The sequence below is a fragment of the Stegodyphus dumicola genome, chromosome 3, assembly GCF_044657685.1.
Source record: "Stegodyphus dumicola isolate Sdum_Otavi_A_Nest chromosome 3, ASM4465768v1".
Taxonomy (NCBI): Eukaryota; Metazoa; Arthropoda; class Arachnida; order Araneae; family Eresidae; genus Stegodyphus; species Stegodyphus dumicola.
Window position 1 is genome coordinate 17,791,899 of NC_140770.1, and position 23,903 is coordinate 17,815,801.

General features: G+C 35.0%; 1 protein-coding gene across 2 annotated transcripts in view; it reads left to right on the forward strand.

The window, feature by feature from the left end:
* The window catches only part of LOC118183731 (neuronal acetylcholine receptor subunit alpha-2-like), a 938,599-nt gene that overhangs the window by 684,800 nt on the left and 229,896 nt on the right, over positions 1-23,903 (forward strand). For both annotated transcript variants that reach the window (XM_085812610.1, XM_085812611.1), the window contains exon 3: positions 15,492-15,536. In XM_085812610.1, coding sequence (XP_085668736.1) covers positions 15,492-15,536 — 45 coding nt within the window. The remainder of the gene's footprint in view (positions 1-15,491; positions 15,537-23,903) is intronic.

Genomic DNA, 23,903 nt, shown 5'->3' on the forward strand with positions numbered 1-23,903 from the left:
ATATGGAAAACAATTGGCTTGTTATTTCAGAAAAAGTCCGATTTTGTGTCAACATACCTATGTTAGAACAATGCTATATATAAATCTAATATATATCCTAATTTGCAATTTCGAAACATGACAAACGCAATAAAATTATAAAACTGCTTTAAAATGAATTCTGAAAAGAAGTTTTCGTGGCGTCTGTACGAACGTATGTACATACGTACGTATCTCGCATTACTCAAAAACGAGTAGCCTCAGAATGTTGAAATTTTGTATATAGGACTGCTATAACATGTAGATGTGCACCTCGTATTTTGTATTCAATCGACCGCGCCAAACATATATAAATATATATTTAAATATATCCACTCTGTTACCCGGCTCAGTGATCTCAGTTTCTTTACTCTTATATGTTTGTAAATTGTAGATTTTTTTGCTTTAAAAATGATAGAATTATTTTGTTCTTATCTTCCGATTAAGGTTTTTATGCCTTTAGTAAATCTCTATGCAATATTTTTAGAATTATCAACAATTTAAAAGTTCTTTAAGTGCCGTTAAGCCTAATAATGTTTTTGATGGCGGCCCTTGCTTGTTTACATTTTAAACAGCAGAGTAGTGAATTTGTTGCCAATCTAGAGAAACGTAGCTTTGCAGCAACAAAGATAATCGCCTTCATTTATTATTGCGATTTAAATCATGCTTAATGCTTTCTGGAACTTTTTCGTAGAAATAAGTGTTTAAGATTTACTTAATTTTTAATAATTAGTAATTTAAGTTTTAATAATTAGTAATTTTTAATACAGATATTTTGAGTTTTTATGTATTTTTGCCTTGTCGCGAAGTGAGAACTGAATTAATTGAATGAGAAATATTCAATCGTCTGTCTGAAAAACTGTTTCCTTTTTATTTTGTTTGCTTAATTTCCTTTATACATCGTTCTAGCTTTATTATAGTATTTGAATAGAACATGTGGCAACGATTAGATAATTCTTTAAATGATACAAATTTTGTGCATTCTGATTTATAATATGAATGAAATATAATACTGTTAAGTGAACCTATCGCCAGAGTGTCGCTATTGTAAACAAACAGAGGGAATGTTAAAGAATGCATTTATTGTATTGTGGTTTATGCGCTGTCGGTGAAGTAGGTTTAATTCAATCCAATAAGTTTAAACGAAATGCAAGAAAAAATGCGTATAATTTAATATTCCGTACAAGGAAGTCGTGGTGTACACATCAGATTTTTTCTTTTTTTGCTCAGTACACGTAAGAGAAACGAGGAAGATACCCAAAAGCCAACACGTTTACTAGAATTCGAGCGAGTTTGAAATACCAGTATGCAACGGTTTTAATCCCTCGTCAGTTGTGGATGTATGATACGCCGAATGGAATCGGAATGGATATCGTTTAATTTTACGATGGATTAACGATTCTATTAAAATGTGCGTAATTAATTTTAAATTGCGTGTTCAGAATTATATGTAAAGATTACGAACTTGTGATTAATGCTTGCTTTTCAAGTAGCATACGCGGAATTTCAGTTTGGTCTGTCGCAATTTATAGTTATCGATATCCTTGGATAAATGTTAAACACCTAATATTTCCTGCCATTTGTATTATAAAGTATGCTTTTCTATTACCAATTAATATACAAGAAAAGAAAAGTTATCTTACTTTAAAGAATATCAATTTGAGATCTGATTTAATCGCCTTTTATAACATATTCGATTCATTACAAATTGTTTCCTTCTGAAGATGATTAAAACTAATTCACGTAAATTACCCAAATTTAATCTATTTCCTCATTCCCTTTCTGCATAAGTTATTAATTACGTTTCAGTTCCTTTAAGATTAGCATTCCAGGCAAATTCCATTTAACATTTAAAGACCTGCGGTACAATACAAATGCCAACGGACATTTTTGAAAGTGAATGTAATTCTCTAATTAATGAGAATTTAAGATTTGTATATACACTGAGGACGAAAAATTGAGAAACCTTCAGGAAAATTGTTTAGGATTTTATTAATTACTCAATATCCTTGAATTACTAATCCTTTGAAATAGAATGAGCAAGAGAAAGGAATACAGGAACCAAATTCAGAGATTGTTAATTTTATGCATTGAAATATAGATACTGCGTTAGATACCCAAATTTTTTAAATGTATACAAATAAATATATTATTGGTGTTATTTAGCAGAATACTACTTAAAATTATAGAAAAAGGTGATTTTCTCAGGTTACCACTTTATTGGTATTTCTTTTTGGACATTCTTCGCTATACATTTGTTACGGTGAAACACCGAAATCTGGAGAAAGTCGACTTTCACCGCTGAATGTCAACTTTCACATAGTTGCTTGGTGTATGTCCGAAATATTTTACAAATACTCTTATTTCTGACTTACACCGGTGACTGTCGACATTCACCATGTACTAATGGTGAATGTTCAACATATAAGAATATTATATTTCCTTCTCCGTAATTCATTCGCGAAAAAAAGCACTTGAGACTCAGAATAAGAACTTAAGAATATAAGAACTTAAAACACACAGTACATTCAGAATGAGAAAGGAAAATAATAGAACTTACCAAATTATGTGATTCAAATCTTATTTATTGCAACAATTTAAACTATTATGACACTTTGAATTGCACAAGAGGCCCTTGCTTTTACAACTGCATTTATTTGTGGAACACTTCCTTTTGGAATGGCAGCGTGTACATATACTCCTCTCTTTTCGACCTACACCAGAGCATATCTGTGATTGTCGACATACACCGGTGAGGATCCGAATGTACAAGAATGTAGTGAAATATTTGGTCTTTCACCGACGTATTTGTTGAATGTTGACATTCTCCGGTGAAAGTCGACATTCTCCAATTTCGGTCTTTCACGATAACATATTTACTTTTGGTTTTGACTTTTACCCTTGCCTGCATGAATGACGAAACACGAATTGAATGATTGAAGACATAGGTTTGGAGGCAACTTCCCCTTGATAAGTCTGTCTCCTGCCTGCTCAACAGTCATTCACTTATGCATTTAAAAAAAAAATTAGATTAATTTTAAATTGATAAATTGGTGAATTTATTTTCATTGTTTGGTTTTGCACTTGATTTACTTATGCTATCTGAATTTAAATGATATTGTAAATTAGTTCGAAAATTAAATCTTTTATATTGTTACGAATTTGGTATTTAAAAAGCTAATGTTAGTTCAATTATAAGTTAAATGGTTTTATTTCCCGCGCAGTGCAGCACGTGACGAATATTAAAAGAAAGCTAAGCCGGAAGATTAATTTGATTTTTTGCGTATTTACATATTTGTTAAAATTTAAATTTTCAAATTATAGGTCTTATTCTTACATTTTTGGTTAAAAATATGTTAAATTTCAGGATTACTATATTCCCACAGAAATATTTATCAATATTTTATTTTTATTATTGCGATTCCGTTTCACTCAGAATTTGCCCCTTGTGATACGAGTTGCCTAAGTTTCAAAATGTTTTAAAAGTGAAATATGGCTCTGCCACTGAAACTGCTTTTGCTAATAGCTTTCTCCTTTTTCATCAAGGTGTTATCTTTATGCTACAGTTCTGCACTCCATTTTGCATAAATTTAGCGAAATTAGGGTCATTTTTCTCTCTGCCTCTTCTTTCGAAAGCACTTCTTTCGCAATCATGTTTTGTTGTTGCTTCTGAAGTTACTGTAGTTGGGTCGTGTTGAGATCATTTTTATGTTCCTCCAATAACTCAAAGTAAAAGGCATTTGTTCTCTCCTTTCTGCATGCCTTCGTGGTGTAACTGTAACTGTAACTGTAACACACTCAGCGCATATTCGAGAGGTCCATGCGAGGGCATTGCTCATTTTTCATATTTCCTACTTCACTCTAGGACTTCTTCATTCTTTTCCTACTACTGTCTCTACAGTGGCGCCCGAAATATAAATGGTGGTGGATGATGATTCTTCACCACCAGGATTTGGCAACTGGGTCCCCTAATTCCCAGTCGCCCTTTAAAAGGAGGAGTATATAAGGCATTTTCTCCCTCCTTACTGTATGCCTTCGTGGTGCAACGGTAGCGTATTCGAAAAGTCCAGGTTCCAGTCCCAGCGAAGACACTGCACAAATTTCATTTCTCCTGCTTCTAAAAACCCTAATGACTGTACAAACATCTTCATGTCTTCTCTGTTAATTTTATAGCCAGTGGTTTTGTGTAGAGATACTACAGAGGCTGTTCACGCATTTTTTAGACGATGTATATTGTATTCACAAAACTCAATTACATAAACTTCTTGTCTTTTAAATGTTCTATTTGACATCCCTTATTCCGAACTAGCTTTCGACTCGCAATTTCCAGGATATTAATGCCTTTTGAAGGTGCAGAAGAGATATTCTATCCCATTCCTCCCGAACAACTTTCCAGAGTCCTGTTAGGGTTTGGGGACAACGTTTGGATAATGCAGTTTTTAAAAGTCCGAAAGCACAAAAATCCATGGGTGACACATCGGGAGATTGAGTAGGGATATCAGTGAAGGGTATGGCCTTGATACCAGTTTCTTGTTCCATTTCTTTTAGGAAATTGACAATGGATTTTGATGTGTGACTGCTAGCTTTGTCCTGATGGAGTCTCACAGATGGATGGCATTGTGGGTAAAGCGATGGTATTTCATTCAGAAAAATTGGCGATAAAATGTGTTCCTGATAGTATTTAGAGTTAGTCTTGACATTTTTTGCGCTCTCTTTGTTTTTAATTTGCCATTATAAGAAAAACCAGCAACAATCATGAATCCCTTAGAAAAACTTTCTTTCGATTCTTTGAACCATGTACTTAAATTTTTTTCTCCCCTTTTATGATAATAAATGGCTCTTTTTTTGTTACAATCATTTAAATACACCCATACTTCATCTATTGGGACAATTGTTTTCCATTTTTCTTTGGATAAGTGTTTCTCATATAGAATTCTGCAGCGTGTCCTGCGTTGAGCGATATGCTTTGGAAGAAGACGATGCAAATTGCGTTTTTTCGCTTTCTTAAGATTTAAATGAACGTTTATCATTTTGTTTACAGTGGACACCGAGCATTTTAATGATTTTGCAACTGTCCTTTGACTAGGGGGATTTTCTTGTAACATTAAACAACGTACCTTTGCAATAGTCGAAGATGTCCGTTTTTCCCTTGGATACTTTTTGGAATTTTTGTCCCACTTGAGGCTCCAATTTGACGTTTTTTTTCCCTTTCTTGTTGATGATATTACCTATCGACGCTTTAGATATCACAAAACCATGACTCTCACATCGTTTATGGATAACGGAGTGTGCACATTTCTCTTCGTAAAGAGCGTCAATGTAGCCTTCGAACCACTGATTTGTTAAATTTGTCATTTTAAATAAAAACAAAACTTTCAAGCCTCAGACGATAATTTTGACTTTTAAAAGACCGACTAGAGTGCCTTTACTGACAGCACGACATCGCCTGCAGCGACTCTCGTGGGCTCGTGAGCATATCGGTTGGTCCCTAAACGAATAGAAAACCGTGGCTTGGTCAGATGAGTCACGATTTCAGTTGGTAAGAGCTGATGGTAGGGTTCGAGTGTGGCGTAGACCCCACGAAGCCATGGACCCAAGTTGTCAACAAGGCACAGTTCAAGCTGGTGGTGGTTCCATAATTGCAATTACTTCTTTTGCAGCAAACGATTTTTTATTACCGCTTACCAAAATCGTCTAAAAGTGTGCGAACAGCCTTTGTAGTACTTACTATTTCAAGGGATGACAGAAAGAAAAACATTCTTTTTTCCAGCACACCAGTGGAAAAAAATAAAACCCTGAAAGCGCCACTAATGAGAATAGAGAGCATGCTAAAAACAATATGAAGGTATGGAAAGAAATTTAAGTGAAGAAGAGTAAATCAAAGAAAGAAGAGTCCAACGCTTTCTGACCGAGATGCCCTGCCGATATAATTCTAGCTGTCAAGCAGAATATCACTGGGCAAAAACGTGTTCCCTAGAGTCGTCCAATAACAACACAACAAATGTAATATCTGCACAAGTAACCATTTTTGTTCCCCGTATTTGGTTACATAGTTGAAGTCTGCAGGAGCCCTGCAATGAGAGGGTACTATCACTGGACGTGGACTACCGAGGTAATCCCTTTTAGCACTTTCGGAACGAAACATTTTACCCGCCTCATAAATACAATGCACTACCTGGAGAACAAGCCTTTGACATGCGGGATGGGGACTTTTCTTTCCTCAAAACTCTTAACCTCCGTCAAAGTGTTTGTTCCCCAGAGGAAGACATACAAGCATTGGAAAGTTATAATAGATTTTTAAGGCATAGTTATTTTTAAAACAAAATTTGTTCGCTAAAACTGTGTTTCACTTACCTAAAAGATGTGTCGGACACGCCTTTTATTTAACCCTTTGGCGACGAATTTCAAAAAAACATTTTTTTTTTTTTTTGTTTTACCCCGTTTTCTATCCAGGTGAACAAAATATGTCGTAAATAGTGTAAATTTAGCGTTTGGGATACTTTTGACAAACGGTTTTCAGGCCAATGGCTACGACACATATGCCCCAGCCGTAGTTAATGGTGGGATACATATGCCCCACACGCAGCGATCGAATTACTACACTGAAGTGACAAAAGTCATGGGATAGCAATATGCAAATATACAGATGGCAGTAGTATCGCGTATCAAATGTATAAATGCGAAGTGCTTTGGCAGGGCTTTCATTTGTGTTCAAGTTATTCATGTGAAGAGGCTTTGACGTGATTATGGCCGCACGACGAGAATTAACAGACTTTGAACGCGGAATGGTAGTTGGAGCTAGACGCATGGGTCATTCCATTTCGGATATCGTTAGGGAATTCAAAATTTCGAGATACACAGTGTCAAAAGTGTGCCGAGAGTATCTAATTTCAGGCATAATATCCCACCATGGAGTACGCAGTGGCCGACCACCTGCACCGCTGACCGAGACCAGCGACGTTTGCGTAGAGTTGTTATTGTTCACAGACAAGCAAGACTGCGTCAAATAATCGCAGAAATCAATGTGGGACGTACGAGGGATGTGTCCGATAGGACAGTGCGGCGAAATTTGTCTTCCTTGGGCTATGCCAGCGGAAGACCGACTGAAGTGCCTTTACTGACAGCACGACATCGCCTGCAGCGACTCTCGTGGGCTCGTGAGCATATCGGTTGGTAACTAAACGAATGGAAAACCGTGGCTTGGTCAGCTGAGTCACGATTTCAGTTGGTAAGAGCTGATGGTAGGGTTCGAGTGTGGCGCAGACCCCACGAAGCCATGGACCCAAGTTGTCAACAAGGCACTGTTCAAGCTGGTGGTGGTTCCATAATGGTCTCGGCAGTTTTTACAATGGCATGGACTCGGTCCTCTGGTGCAACTGAACCGATCATTGACTGGAAATGGATACCTTCAGCTACTTGGAGATCACTTACAGCCATTCATGGACATCACATACTGAAACAACGATGGGATTTTTATGGATGACAATGCGCCATATCACCGGGCCACAATTGTTCGCGATTGGTTAGAAGAATATTCTGGACAATTCCAGCGAATGATCTGGCCACCTAGATCGCCTGACAGGAATCCCATCGAACATTTATGGGACATCATCGAGAGGTCAGTTCGTGCCCCAAACCCTGCACCGTCAACACTTTCACAATTATGGACGTCTATAGAGGCAGCATGGCTCAATATTCCTGCAGGGGACTTCCAACGACTTGTTGAGTCCATGCCACGTCGAGTTGCTGCACTTTGCCAGGCAAAAGGAGGACCGACAAAATATTAGGAGGTATCCCATGACTTTTGTCACTTCAGTGTATAAGCACACCTATTATTCTGGAAAACTTTATTACATGAAATAGATTTTACATTGTTTAAGTACAGGGTAACTAGTTTTGAAGTTAGATGCTTCGCCTTGCCTGGTGCTGGCACTACATAGCCAATACACCTTTAGAACATTTCCGGGCGTTCAACCCACTTCAAAGCACCTTAAAGGATATTGGCACCAATCGCCATACGGCGACGCTGGTCGTCGATTTGCTACCTGCCCCTCACTACTAGAGCCACTCCACTCTAGTACACGCCAGGGGTATCATATATAATATGTGACGTAATAAAAGGTACAGTCTTTACAGCTGAATATCTTAAAGGCGGTGCTCATCTGATGTTAAATAAATAAGGTACAGTATAGCGCAAAGTATGGCATAATGTACAATACACAATTGTATATATTGTAATATTTATATCTATGCATGTTTATTTAGGTAATAACCAAGAATGTCTAGCAGGTCATCGTCATGTAGCAATAACAACAGTTTATCATACCATCTTGACAAAGCCCTTGTGTGGCCACATATTGATTGATATTGTTTCAGTAAATACTGTGCCCAGGCGATTGGATGAGGGTGAATTCCCGGGGGCATATTGGTCTGTTCGACTGCCTTCTGGATGCTCCAGGCGCTGGATCTGGGCGTCTTGTGCGAGGCTCTCGTGTGGCCGCACCAACTGGCCAATTTTAGATAAGGGTGGACGTGGTGCTGTACTGATTAACCTAATGGCAAAGGAACAGTGCCCACGTCGTCCGTCGCTTATCGCCATGCACCGGACCTTTCCTGAGCCTCCAGAATCACTAACTTCTAAAATTTGTATACGTCTTGGCTGAGACTGCTTAGGTAGAGATCCCAGCCAGTAGCTTTGCATAGTTCTCTATGGTGACTCAGGATTCTTTGCATTACTCAACATTACACATTGGGCAACTCGTATTTGTTCTTTCCTCTATGTTCATTTGTGTACAACGAGCACAGCAGCGTTTTGATTTTCCAGCAATTGGGAGATGATCCTCAACATACGGTGTAATCTAGGTACGTTTTACCAACAGTAATTTTTAAAGTTTTCGTGGGACACATATAGGCAAACGGATAAGGCTCCTCTGTTCTCTGGCTAGACTTAATATTTATCTTAGAAACGCACAGTAACCGGGATCCGGTAGGCTGCGCTATTTAAACTCTGCCCTGAAATCCAGTCTGGCCACAGTTTCAAGTCCATGTCGTGCTCCTGCCAGGTTTTATTAATAAGAGTTAAGTAAGGAAAAATAACAAAATGACGTTTCCACGAGGCATTGAGTTTTAATCTTGTGGTCATATATTACCTCAAAACACCTTTGAAAATCATATGTTGCCATATGTTGCAGTGTTGTCCAGCTCGAAACACCGTTCGTCATCCAAGGCGCTTTTTGTTTAGATTATAAGGTATTTCCTCCCTTCTTCCACCATGCTTTCGTAGTTGTTGTGCTCGAGAGGTCCAGGTTCCAGTCCCGGCGAGGACATTGCACATTTTTCATGATTCCTGCTTCAAAAATCCTAATGATTCTACAATGGCATCCCAACTAAAAGGTGGTGGATGATGATTCTTCACCGCCAAGATTTGGCTATTGGGTCCCCTGATCTCCAGTCGCCGTTTAAAAGGGAGAATATGTAAGATGTTTTCTCCATTCTTCCAGCATGTCTTCGTGCAGCGGTTAGCACACTGGGCGTATATTCGCGAGGTCCAGGTTCGTGTCCCGGAGAAGGCATTGCACATTTTTACATCTCCTGTTTCCAGCTATCCAAATGACTCTACAACATAATTTGTTCGTCAGCGGATTTTTTTGCGAAGGGAGGCTTTCGCAATCAGAAGTTCAACTTTACTCCTCTTTCATAACAGAATAAGATGTGCATTCCACAAAAGTAACTAACGTCATGAAGTTGATATTATAATTATATTATTCGTATTTGTACTTACAATGAACGAAAGATATTTTCATTGGATGCGTTTGCAGATAATTTTAAAAGTGTTCATCTATTAAAATTTTTAATATGTTATTAAAATCTTAATAATTATTTTTATACCGATGATTAATCAGGGTTTGTATTTCTCACTTATCAAAAGTATTGATTTTTTTAACAATTAATCTAAGGCATCGCTTTATCAATGGTAATAATAATTTATTCAAAATTATTGATTATTATTACAGACTCCGATTTACACTGATGATTCGAATTTAAATCAGAATTTGTGTGTACTGCCTAGAATTTAGAATTTTTAGTTTAGCTAGATTTTTAGAATAGCACTTTTTTGCCCTGGCGAATTACTAATAAATGTATGAAACAGGAGTTATTTTGATAAAGAAAGGGCATTTAAGGACATCTTTTTTTTTAATTCCTGCTATTGAACTTTTAAAATTTCCATCAGGCTATGCAAACGTTATTAGTTACGTAAAATCTGAGCTTAAAAAATATGTTTAACACAAAGGGCTATTCGTCTCAAACCGCCATTTTGTATCATTTCATTTTCAAAGTGTTGCCACCAAATACTAACGCCGGGTATTATGATTAAAGAAACTAAATAGTGAAGAATCTGTGTGAATGTTTCTCGCATTGTGACAAAACAACGGTACCTAGAGCTATCGAATTTTGAATAGCATAAGTTTGAGTTCCGAAATGGTTTTATCATCTATTTCAATTTTTTTGAAACTTTAATGAATTTTTGATTAACAAACTCGACAATTTCAAAGCGAGCAATGGCAAAACTGTACCGAATATATATATATATATGATGTACCAGCTTTTGTCCGAAATAAATAGATTGCTGAAGAATTATAAATGTAGTCGTAGCTTAAATTATCAGACGATAAGTTTAGAAAACAGGATCCATTTATTATTATTCAGGAAAAATAGCAGTTACAAAATCAGATATCCGGAGTAAATAAAAAGAATTACTAATAACTTTTTGTATGAAGTTTACTGCATCGTGACATTTAAGAAAAAGCCCCCGATATTTCTTTGCGAGTCCTTTTATAGCCTCTGGAAAGGCGGAGCTTCCAAGAAATGACGTCAGCCTCGTCAGCCAATCCAGTTCGCTTTAAATATTTCCAGAACATTCTATAAATGTACGTGTAGAAAAGGCGGGAAAAACAACTTGACTACGGGGCTGTGAATTTAATTCCACGTACTTTCAAATAAGAGAACGTCGCCATTAAAAATGAAGAGAACGTACAGTTAGAATTTTAAGTGTATTCTTGACTATGGAATTTTATTATTACATATATATATCTCTGAACTGCGGGACTGTGTGTCAGAAGTTCTAAAGATTGTTTTGCTTTGTTTAAATATTTTGTGACATTGCCGTTGAATCGAATTTTATGAATTTTAATTTCTCCAAACATAATACTGGACGATAGTATTTTGTGGCAGCAATTTAAGAAGAGATTCTTCGTTTATAGCGAAATCTACGCAAAATGTCAAAACGAAATTAGTAGCCCTTCTGGGGAAATTGCCCCTTTGGGCTAATAAAATGGAAAAAAAAAAAGCAAGCTTTATAGCGCGAAAGTAGGTCTTTGTTGTGTCTAACAAAACACACAGTTTCTATCTTCCATTTTTTATGTGCTACAAGCAGTTGTAAATTTCTGTGCTTCTGGATTCGTACCTGTCGTCAATCAGAATTGTATAACAAAATGTGGCGTCTAAAACACGATGCTTTTAGAATGATTATGGTTTAGCTTAAGATATAGTAAGGAATCACGTGCTCTGTGTATTTCCATGATGCCATTTTTAGGTGTGAAAAGATAGAAGGTGTAGTTTCATGCTTTTGTGCTCGCGATAATTTTTAGAAGTAGTGAATGGAAAGTTGAAAGCGACGAAAATTTCATTTACAATTTAAAGTTGGTTCTGATGGAAAAGAGCCTAGTTGGCGTGCAATATTATTATAAAGCAATTCCATACATTCTGCTCTGAAAAAAAAAACCAACGGCACATGTATAATCAGACCGAACTCCGAAGACAGTTGAGGCACTTCCGTAAGCTGGTCTAGTCGTTTTGCATAAAAGTATGACAATGTACTGAATAATTCAGATCTTAGTCTTAAAAAGGCCCTGTATTTCGAACAATTTAAAATTTTATTTCAAAAGCATTATGGTAATGAGAAAGTCGAATGAATGCTATTCATAGAACAAGAAAATGTTTCACGAAATAAAAGAAAGTGGGAAAAAACAAGAAATTGTCTCTTCAATTTGGAAGATGGCATCACTCATCTTTTAAAAGAAAAAACCTTTTTTCAGGTATATGATCACACAACTAAAAAAATCTGATGTGTACACCACATGACTTCCTTGTACGGAATATTAAATTATACGCATTTTTCTTGCATTTCATTTTAACTTATTAGATTGAATTAAACCTACTTCGCCGACAGCGCATAAAGCACAATAGAATAAATGCATTCTTTAAAATTCACTTTGTTTACCATAGCGACACTCTCGCGCTAGGTTTACTTAACAGTATTATATTTCGTTCATATTATAACTCAAAATGCACAAAATTTATATCATTTAAAGAATTATCTAATCGTTGCCACACGTTCTATTCAAATACTATAATAAAGCTAGAACTATGTATAAAAGAAGTTAAGCAAACAAAAGAAAAAAGAAGCAGTTTTTCACAGATGATTGAGTATTTCTCATTCAATTAATTCAGTTTTCACTTCGCGACAAGGCAAAAGTACATAAAAACTCAAAATATCTGCATTAAAAATTACGAAGTAAATCTTAAACGCTTATTTCCTCGAAAAAAATTCCAGAAAGGATTAAGCATGATTTAAATAATAAATGAAGGCGTTATGTTTGTTGTTGAGAAGCTAAGTTTCTCTAGATTGGCCACAAATCCGCTACTCAGCTGTTTCAAACGTAAACAAGAGCAATGGCCGCCATCAAATTAAGCTTAGCGGTACTTAAACAATTTTAAAATTGTTGATAATTCTAAAAATATTGCATACAGATTTACTAAAGGCATAAAACCCTTAAACGGAAGATAAAAACAACATAATTCAATCATTTTTAAAGCAAAAATTGTACAATTTACAAACATACAAGAGTAAAGAAACTGAGTCCATTGAGCCGAGTAACAGAGTGGATATATTTATAAATATAATTATATACGTTTGGCGCGGCCGATTGAAACCAAAATACGAGGTGCACATCTACATGTTATAGTAGTCCTTATATACAAAATTTCAACGTTCTGAGGCTACTCGTTTTTGAGTTAGTCGAGATACGTACGTACGTACGTTCGTACAGACGCCACGAAAAATTCTCTTCAGAATTCATTTTAAAGCAGTTTTTTATTTATTTATTTATTTTTTTTTTGGAGGAAAAGAATTTTTTATTCTGTTTTTACGTACAGATACCACGCAAAAACATCGTTAAATTGCATTCGAAAGAGGTCAAAGTGGATATTTTCCTTGAAATATGCTGCCTGAAGCTTTTCGTAATTACATACTTCCTTTTTACTTCGTACAAGGAAGTAAAAAATACGTTCGCCTTTCATTGTGGACGTAGAATATTGCAGTGCTATATGATAAATTGACTATAGGGTAAATATTTAAATGATGTGATTTTTTTTCAAGATCAAATTAGCAGTTACTTTATATGTTACAAATACGATTGGAAATAACATATATCGTTCAGGATATTTAGAATAAAAAAAAATCTGATGTGGACACCACGTGACTTCCTTCTACGGAATATTAAATAATATGCTATTTTTTTCTGCATTTCATTTAAACTTATTTCCTGAGTATTCACTAGCGATATATTTCTCATTTAATTAATTCAGTTCTCACTTCACGGCAAGACAAAAATACATAAAATCTCAAAACATCTTGTAGAATTATAAGATATTTCTCCCACTTCCCGAGCGTGCCTTCGTGGTGTAACGGTAGCTCGCTGGGCCGGTTTTGCAGAGGTCCGTGGTTCGATTCCCGGCGGAGGCGGGAATTTTTTCATCTGCATATTTTTCATCTTTTCTGCTTCCAATTAACTTAATGACTCTACAACTGGCGCCCGAACTAAAAGGGTTGTGGATGATGATTCTCCGCACCCATGATTTGGCGACTAGGTCCCCTAAAAGACTAGTCGCCCTTTAAAAAGGGGAGCATATAAGGTATTTGTCCCACTTCCCTAGCGTGCCTTCGTGGTGTAATGGTAGCACGCTAGGCCGGTATTCCAGAGGTGCGTGGTTTGATTCCCGGCGAAGGCGGTTGCATATTTTTGCATCTTCTTTGCTTCCAATTAACCTAATGACTCTACAGAATTATTAACAATTTAAAGTTGTTTAAGTGCGGCTAAGCCTAATTTTTTTTCATAGCAGCCATATTTGGTCACATTTGGAACTTAGTAGAAAAATGAATGAAGTCAGCTTCTGCATCTTCAGTGTCTTTCTGCAGAGTGGGACCAAAAGTAAATTTTCACTTTTATGCACCGAAACATTTTACACATTCGTTGTTAAGACTTGATTCTTTTCATCCTGAAAAATAGTTACCAAAAGCATTTAGTAATAACAACTTTTATCCACCGAACAATTCAAAAAAAAATGACAATTAAAATTAGTTTCTACGCAAAAGCTAGCAATTCGAATAGCAGGCAAGAAGGCAAATTTTTCGGTGCATAAAAGTTAAAATTTACTTTTGGTTCCACTCTGCAGAAAGACACTGAAGGTGCAGAAGCTGACTTCATTCACTTTTCTGCCAAGTTTCAAATGTGACCAAATATGGCTTCTATGATAAAAAAAAAATTAGGCTTAGCCGCACTTAGACAATTTTAAATTGTTGATAATTCTACAAATATTGCATGCAGATTAACTAAAGGTATAAAAACCTTCACTGGAAGATAAGAACAACATGATTCAATCATTTTTAAAGCCAAAAATGCACAATTTACAAACATATAAGAATAAAGAAACTGAGATAACTGAGCTGATAATTTAAGTGGATATATATATACATACATATGTATACTTTTGGTGCGGCCGTTTGTAACCAAAATAGGAAGTTCACATATACATGTTCTAGCAGTCCTATATATACAATTTCAATGTTCTGAGGCTACTCGCTTTTTAGTTATGCGAGGTACATATATTTTTTTTAGTTATGCGAGGTACTCGTACGTACGTACGTACGTACGCACAGACGCTACGAAAAAAATCTCTTCAGAATTCATTTTAAATCAGTTTATAATTTTTTTGGGGAAAAAAGTGTCCTTTATTCTGTCCTTACGTACAGATGTCACTCAAAAACGGCGTTAAATCGTATTCAGCAGCGGTCAAAATGGATATTTTCGTTGAAATGTGATACCCGAAATTTTTCGCGATTCAAATATTTCGTTTACTTCGCACAAGGAAGCAAAAAAAAAAAGTCTATTGAACTAAAATTAAAGCTCGTTTTGTTTGGAAATTTTTATTTAGTTGTGTATCAAAATATACTGCAGGAAGGTTTCTTAATGAAATATATTATAAATATATGTTATGCAATGCAAGAAATATATACTAACGTGTTTGCTTTTTAAGACGGTAGATTTTTTTACTAAAAAAAATAGAAAATTGTTTTACATTTGTATTTATTTGCTATGAAAAATTACTAAATGCATTTTGTAACTATTTTTCAGGATGAAAAGAATCAAGTCTTAACAACGAATGTATGGTTAGATCAGGTTAGTGCTCATTATTTAAATTACTTTTTTCTCGGAATTTAGTAAAACTATATCTATGTTTACCTTGTAATCTTCTAATTTCTTTTCAGTTTTGTTTATCACACAAAAGTATTTTTGAATAGTATTATTATGAACTGTGTGTGTATGTAAATAATTTGAGTGAAACTTTGAGTAAAATTATAGTATCTTTCGTATAATGTAATATGAAACGTCTGGAGAGGCGCAACTCTTTCGGAAAAATAAAATTACAGGGACAATTTTACTTAATATTGAGATAAATGTCTATCTCGCTAAACTGACCCGATATCACCAAGGAGACGACGGTTGGGTTAATTTTTTCGCCAAATTTTGTGTTAATTTGGTGACATTTGGCTCCGGCCTTGTATAACTATAATTGGTACCGTAACTGAATCACTGCAATTGATCCCTATATATAACTGTAATCATAATTTCGAGAAAGGGAAGGTACTAGAGATTTCTCGCCGGCCTGAAAAAAAAACTCTATAAGCCCGCTGAGAGCGACACACGGTGATTATTTTCACACAAAGAATGATAAGTGGAAAACTAGGATAGTATATCCACAAACTATTTTGCGTATAATAAATTTCTGACTTTGTTAAGAGAGTGAATTGATTGCTAATGCATTGAATTATCATGAATATTAATGGCATAGAAATGAAAAGAACAAATATGCCTTTTAAAAATATATTGCACAACGAAATACCTTTTTGAACGAATGGTCGTAAACACATGCTTCTAATTAAAGCAACGAATCAAATAAGATGAGCTTTCAGCTTAACTTCAATAGCAGCAGAATGCTATGTTTTATTAAAAAATTAAATTTTCGAAAATTTCGAATTAAAAAATTAATAGAACATTTTAATTAAAATTTAATAAAGGTTATTAAATTAATCAAAATAATATTAACTTAATTAAATGAAATTAAAAAATTTTTAGAAGCCTTGTATAAAAACTTTCAGTGAGAGAATTATTTTTCTTTGTTGAAACAAACGGGACATATCATCATGTGATCACAAATATTCAAACTAACATTAATTAAAATTGCAAGTGTCAAACTCGTTCTCCAAGAGACATTTACGCATATATACTCATGTTCATAAATTAAGGATAATTCGGAGTCACGAGGAAATCGAACTCTAAAATAAATATATTACCTGTAAAATCACTGCACACATCTTCAAGAATCATATGCAAATTTCAGGAAGTAACCAGATGACACCGATTGTACGTCACAATGACGAGAGTGTAAGAGAGTGATATATAAGAAATACAGGCAAATTTGTTCGCAGGCGCTTTATAAGCATTTCAGTGCAATAACCGAATAGTTATGACACAAAGGACGCATTTAGATGATTTTTCACGTGGTAGAATTATCGGCCGTCTGGAATGTGGGCGTACCCAACTGGAAGTATCAGACGAACTTGGAATTGCGCAGAGTGTCATCTCCAGGCTTTGGAAACGATTCCAAGATGATGGTAATGTGAGTAGACGTTACAGCACAGGTCGCCCCAGAGTTACAACGTCGAATGAGGAACGGTATCTGGCAGTTACTGCCAAAAGAAACAGGCGGAGCACAGCCTCAGACCTGTCTCGTCAGCTCTCTTCAGCCTCTGGTACGACAGTTTCAAGGCAGATCGTGTACAGACGCTTACGGCAGATTGGTCTATATACTCGTAGACCTGTCAGATGCGTTCCACTTACTGCAACTCACTGTCGCCTGCAATTAGCCTGGAGCATGCATTGTGGACACCGCAACAGTGGGCTTGTGTGATGTTTTCCGACGAGTCCAGGTTTAGCTTGCAGTCTGATTCTCGCCGGACGTTCATATGGAGAGCTCCAGGTACCTGTTACCACCAAGAAAACATCATTGAACGGCACCGTTACGGTGGTGCAGGAGTGCTCGTTTGGGGGGAAATTATTTTGGGTTCCAGAACTGCCCTGTATGTTCAAATTGGAACCATGACAAGCCAAATCTATCGGGACGTCATTCTGGAACAACATATACGTTTGTTTCGGGGCGCCATGGGCGCACAATTTGTGTTTATGGATGACAACGCCCGTCCTCACCGCGCAAACATCGTAAGCGAATGCCTTCAATCGGAGGATATCACCCGTATGGACTGGCCAGCATTCTCACCGGACTTGAATCCAGTAGAGCACATGTGGAACATGCTTGGCCGACGAGTTGCAGCCCGTCAACCTCCTCCTACATATCTACCGGAACTTCGGAGAGCATTGCTTTTTGAGTGGTGTAATATTCCCCGAGATTAGATCGATAATTTGATACTCAGCATGCCTAGGCGTTGTATGGACTGTATTGCATCGTCTGGGAGACATACAATGTTTTAACAATCATACCAACCATGTAATATTGTTTTTTTGTAAATAGGTTTTTTTTTTTTTTTTTTTTTTTTTTTTTTTTTTTTTTTTGTAATTTGCTCCAGGGAGAAAAAATCGCTAATTTTTGTAATAATATCAAACATATAGCATCTTTTTTTGCTCTGTACCTTTTGTTTAATAAATAAGCTTTACAAATAAGTCAAATTTGTTTTGCTTCTAACTCTTCCTTTGCCCGATTTTGCATTATCCTTAATTTATGGACATGAGTGTAATTCGAAAATATTACGCATATAAAAAAAAGACAGTTACGCATATAATTCGAAGTCTTTAAATGCCGATTTCTAAAAGATATATTTTATTATCGCTGAAATTTGAGAATTTAAGGTTGAGTGGAAATACTTCATTTCAGAAACGTAAAATTTCAACATTTTTTTCTAATATATGAAATTTTATATTATACCTGAAACGTATGTTTTTTTATTCGTCTGTTCCATTTTCCATTCCATTTTCCGCTGTTATACTGGACTTAGCATGCGTGGATTGCAGGCTTTTTGCCAGTTGTTGTCCAATATGGGTTCCTGGAAGTACAAAAACAGAACAAAAGGTGTCACAGAGACAAGATGGGAAAATGTGGCACTTTGCCACTAAAGAGTGTTACGTCATGGGGTGGTGTAAAGTACAAATCAGATACAAATATGCATTAAAAGTTGATGTTTAATCATAATAACTTCTTAGAAAATAAAAGGTAAAAAGGCTTACCTTTTAGTCAATCTTCTTTCTTCTCCAAAGGCATATCCGGAAGTATTTTTCCTAAGTACATCTATACACTACTCACAGAACGAGAGAGGCTTCTAAGATAATAAAATATTTAATTTACATTCACATCACTAAACTGAAATATATATATAACACAAAGATAAGGATTACATGTTTCACTCAAACGTCCATCACGAGTTCTCCAAGTTCAACTAAAAAGTTTTGATTTAGTTTTTGCTGCGCGCATGCGCAAATCACGTGGTTGTCGGAGAGAGTTTCAGCATTGAAATGATGAAAGTCAAAAATAAAACATAGTTATTCAGATAGAAGTTCCATAATTGAATCTTGGTTAAGGGGACTCGTACACCTTAAACCCCTCATGATCTTCGAATATGTGACTGTTGCAAGAATTGGGATATTTTATTTATCTTAAAAGCAAAGACTTCCAACTTTTTACAGCTGATTACATAATATAACTGCTTTGGAAACTAGTAACCAGAAAGTTTGTGTTGCCACAAATATTTTTGTAATTGAATCCTCTTTGTGACAAAATATTTCACCATGTTTCCACCTTGCGCGCATGATATTTTAAAAATGGCTAATGGTACATACTGGAAATTGGATGGAATTCTTTATATGGGCACTATTTTCTAACTCAACTAACAATCTGATGAATATTTTAATATTGAAACATTTTATGGACGAAAACATTACAAATTTTGTTAATAAAATAGATTTTATAAATTCAACTCAAAATAAAATTAAAATGAAGCATGAAATTTTTAAAATTTTAGGTTCACAGTAGTTTCCAAATGTAATAAAAGCTACATATTAAATATGGAATTAAATTATGCAACAGAATGTTTTAAACTGTGCGCGCAAGTTGGAAACACGACGAAAAATGTTGTCACAAAGCGGATTAAATTATAAAAATATTTGTGGCAACAAACTTTCTGATCATTATTTCAGAAAGCAGCTATATTATGTAGTCAGCTGTAAAAAGTTGGAAGTAATTGCTTTTAAAATAAATAAGTTATCCCAATTCTTGCACCAGTCACCGATTCGAACATCTTATGGGTTTTAAAGTGTATGAGTCTCCTTAAATAAGAGTATTTACAAAGTATACAATATTAGCGTAGAAACCTAAGTCAAACGTGAAGCCATGTCATGTGATTTCACGATATTCGTGAACCCTTAGTATTACATATATATATATAACATGTATTATTGAGGAATATATACACGTTGACTAGAGTAAAAATAAAAGTAATATAGAAAATAATCAGTAAAATATGTACAGGTATGTGCAGTCATTACAGTAGCACTGATTATTCCAAAGCAGAGATAGAAATTTTCTAATTCCTAGGTTACCCCGTGCTGTGGCTTCGACGAATGCTGCTTGGTTTTGGGAGATTGAGTGAGATGATTATTGTCTGCATTTAGTGAAAATGCAGGAAAAGGACATGGAAATTGGTCCTCTGCAAAGATTTCATAGTTGAGAGTTTGAAAAATGTTTAGCTGACTGCAGTTGAATGCTTTTTGAAAAAATCTGATGTGTACACCACATGACTTCCTTGTACGGAATATTAAATTATACGCATTTTTTCTTGCATTTCATTTTAACTTATTAGATTGAATTAAACCTACTTCGCCGACAGCGCATAAACCACAATATAATAAATGCATTCTTTAAAATTCACTTTGTTTACCATAGCGACACTCTGGCGCTAGGTTTACTTAACAGTATTATATTTCGTTCATATTATAACTGAGAATACACAAAATTTATATCATTTAAAGAATTATCTAATCGTTGCCACATGTTCTATTCAAATACTATAACAAAACTAGAACGATGTATAAACGAAATTAAGCAAACAAAACAAAAAAGAAACAGTTTTTCACAGACGATTTAGTATTTCTCATTCACTTAATTCAGTTGTCACTTCGCGACAAGGAAAAAATACATAAAAACTCAAAATATCTGTATTAAAAATTACGAAGTAAATCTTAAACGCTTATTTCCTCGAAAAATTTCCACAAAGGATTAAGCATGATTTAAATAATAAATGAAGGCGTTATCTTTGTTGTTGCGAAGCTAAATTTCTCTAGATTGGCAACAAATCCGCTACTCAGATGTTTCAAATGTAAACAAGAGCAATGGCCGCCATCAAATTAGGCTTAGCGGCAATTAAACAATTTTAAAATTGTTGATAATTCTAAAAATATTGCATACAGATTTACTAAAGACATATAAACCTTAACCGGAAGATAAGAACAACACAATTCAGTCATTTTTAAAGCAAAAATTGTACAATTTACAAACATATAAGAGTAAAGAAACTGAGATCACTGAGCCGGGTAACAGAATGGATATATATATAAATATATTTATATACGTTTGGTGCGGCCGATTGCAACCAAAATACGAGGTGCACATCTACATGTTATAGCAGTCATATATACAAAATTTCAACGTTCTGAGGCTACTCGTTTTTGAGTTATGCGAGATACGTACGTATATACGTTCGTACAGACGCCACGAAAACTTTTCTTCAGAATTCATTTTAAAGCAGTTTCATAATTTTTTTGGAAGAAAAGAGTGTTTTATTCTGTCCTTACATACAGATATCAAGGAAATACATCGTTAAATTGCATTTGAAAGAGGTCAAATGGGATATTTTCGTTGAAATATGCTGCCTGAAACTTTTCGCGATTACAATACTTCCTTTTTACTTCGTGCAAGGAAGTAAAACGTTTTCGTTATTTTTGTGCAAGAAATCTTTTAAGGTTTCAATTCGTAGATCACTATGCAACACAGAGTTCCTTACGTAGTAAGGGGCGTTTGTAGCAACTCTCAAGAATTTATTTTCCACAATTTGCAGTTTATTAACGTCGGCGGGTTTTGCCGCAGTCCATGCAGGAGATGCATACGTGAGGATGGGTCTCACAGCAGTCAAGTAGATGAGTCGTTCCTTGCGTAGATCAAGATTGGAGTATTTTTCTAAGATGGGTAGGAGACAATTTATGACTTTCAGGGCTTGATTCCTAACATTGTTTATGTGCCGTGTCCAGGTAAGCTTATCATTAATAGTGACTCCGAGGTATTTGGCCTGGCAAACTATGGGAACAGTTTCATTAAATAGGAGAAGGTTGTTATTTACAGGGCGGCTTCGTTTTCTTCTTCTGATGAGCAATAGTTGCGATTTATTTTCATTAATTTTGAACTTCCATTTACTACACTAGTTTTCGATGTGTGGAGTAAATTTCTGTAGTCGTCTGTTCCTGTTTCCGCGGTTGTCAAAAACTTTCCTGTTTCCGCGAAATAATTAATCTTCATTATCTCCCTTCTCAAAAGGATTGCATATTGGGGGGCTGAATGGACATTGGCTTCTTCCGAAAGGTAAGGAAGCAAAAAAAAATTTAGATTTAAAAAAAAAGAAGTTTTAAAAGAAATAATCGAAAAATATTTACGATCTCAGATATTTGCATGAATAAAGCTAATACTGTATGCAAAAGGAAAGAGAGAGATGTTCATATTCTGCGATGATTTTGGCAGTGAAATAAAAGAACCTTTCCTAATTCCGAAATTCTGCATAAAGGTGAGTTATAAAGTCTTTCAGAATAAATATTCGTTCTGAAACGAAGTTCTAAAACAACGTTCTTTCTTCTAAAACGGCTTCAGATTTGTCATAATTGCGCCTTTGTTGCTTTTAATTCTTTCATTTTTGCAAATCCAATAAACTAAATTTTCGTTTTTTGTATTCTGAATTCGAAATTGACAACCTTTATAAAGGGCTAAAGTTTTTTTTTTTGTCCAAATGGGCTTTTTTCCTGAAGGACTATTGTTTTCGTTTTGCGATTTTGCGTTGGTTCACTATAAATGTACGTTTCACTTTTCGAACTGTTGCCACCCAATGTTAGAGTCCTGCATTATATTTGAAGAAATTAAATGATGAAAAATCTGCATAAATGCATGTCTATTTCTCACAGTATGATAAACAGAACGCTACAAAGAACCATCCAATTTTGAATGAAGTAATCCTCCTACGAATATGGGCATGTGGAAGACCAAATTTGAAATTTGTTTTATTATCGATTTCCTATTTTGTAAAACTTTAACGAAATTTTGAATAACAAACTCAAGGATTTCAAAGCAAGCAATAGCAACACTCTACAGGGAAAAAAAAAAAAAAAACTCGTTTTATTATTTACATTGACATTGAACTGAATTTTATGGTTTCAGTGCAAAGAACATGATATTTAATAAATAAAGGAAACACACGTTAAAAAACGTTAAAAAAAAAGCCCCTTTGAATGTAATTTAAAATCTGAAACCATTCAGATTTTTTTTTTTTTTTTTTTCCTTTTAGTTTCAATAATGTCTAAAATACCCATATTGATTTGTAGAGACATTAGGCATTTTGGAAGCAGAAGTGGTGAAAAATGAGCAACGCCTTCGCCGGGAATCGAACCACGAACCTCTGGAATACGCGCCCAGCGTGCAGACCACTACACTACGAAGGCATACTAAGAAGCCAGGGGAAATACCTTATAGATTAATATAAAATGTGAAAATAACAGCTAATATTGTAGCAGAATTACAAATAAAATGTAACTAAAGATTTCGAGAGGAGCTTAAGGGGACTCATACACCTTAAAATCCATAAGATTTTCGAATAGGTGACTGTTGCGAGAATTGGGATAACTTATTTGTTTTAAAAGCAATTACTTCCAACTTTTTACAGCTGACTATATAATATAGCTGCTTTCTGAAATAGTCATCAGAAAGTTTGTGTTGCCACAAATATTTTTATAATTTAATCCGCTTTGTGACAACATTTTTCGTAATGTTTCCACCTTGCGCGCACAGTTTAAAATATTCTGTTGCATAATTTAATTCCATATTTAATATGTAGCTTTTATAACATTTGGAAACTACTGTGAACCTAAAATTCTAAAAATTTCTTGTTAAATTTTTATTGTATTTGGAGTTGAGGTTATAAAATGTATTTTATTAAAACAATTTGTAATGCTTTCGTCCATAAAATTTTTCAGTATTAAAATATTCATCATATTTTTGGTTCAGTTAAAAAATAGTGCCCATATAAAGAATTCTATCAACTTTCAAGTATGTACCGTTAACCATTTTTAAAATATCGTGTGCGCAATGTGGAAACATGGCGAAATATTTTGTCACAAAGAGGATTTAATTACAAAAATATTTGTGGCAACACAAACTTTCTGGTT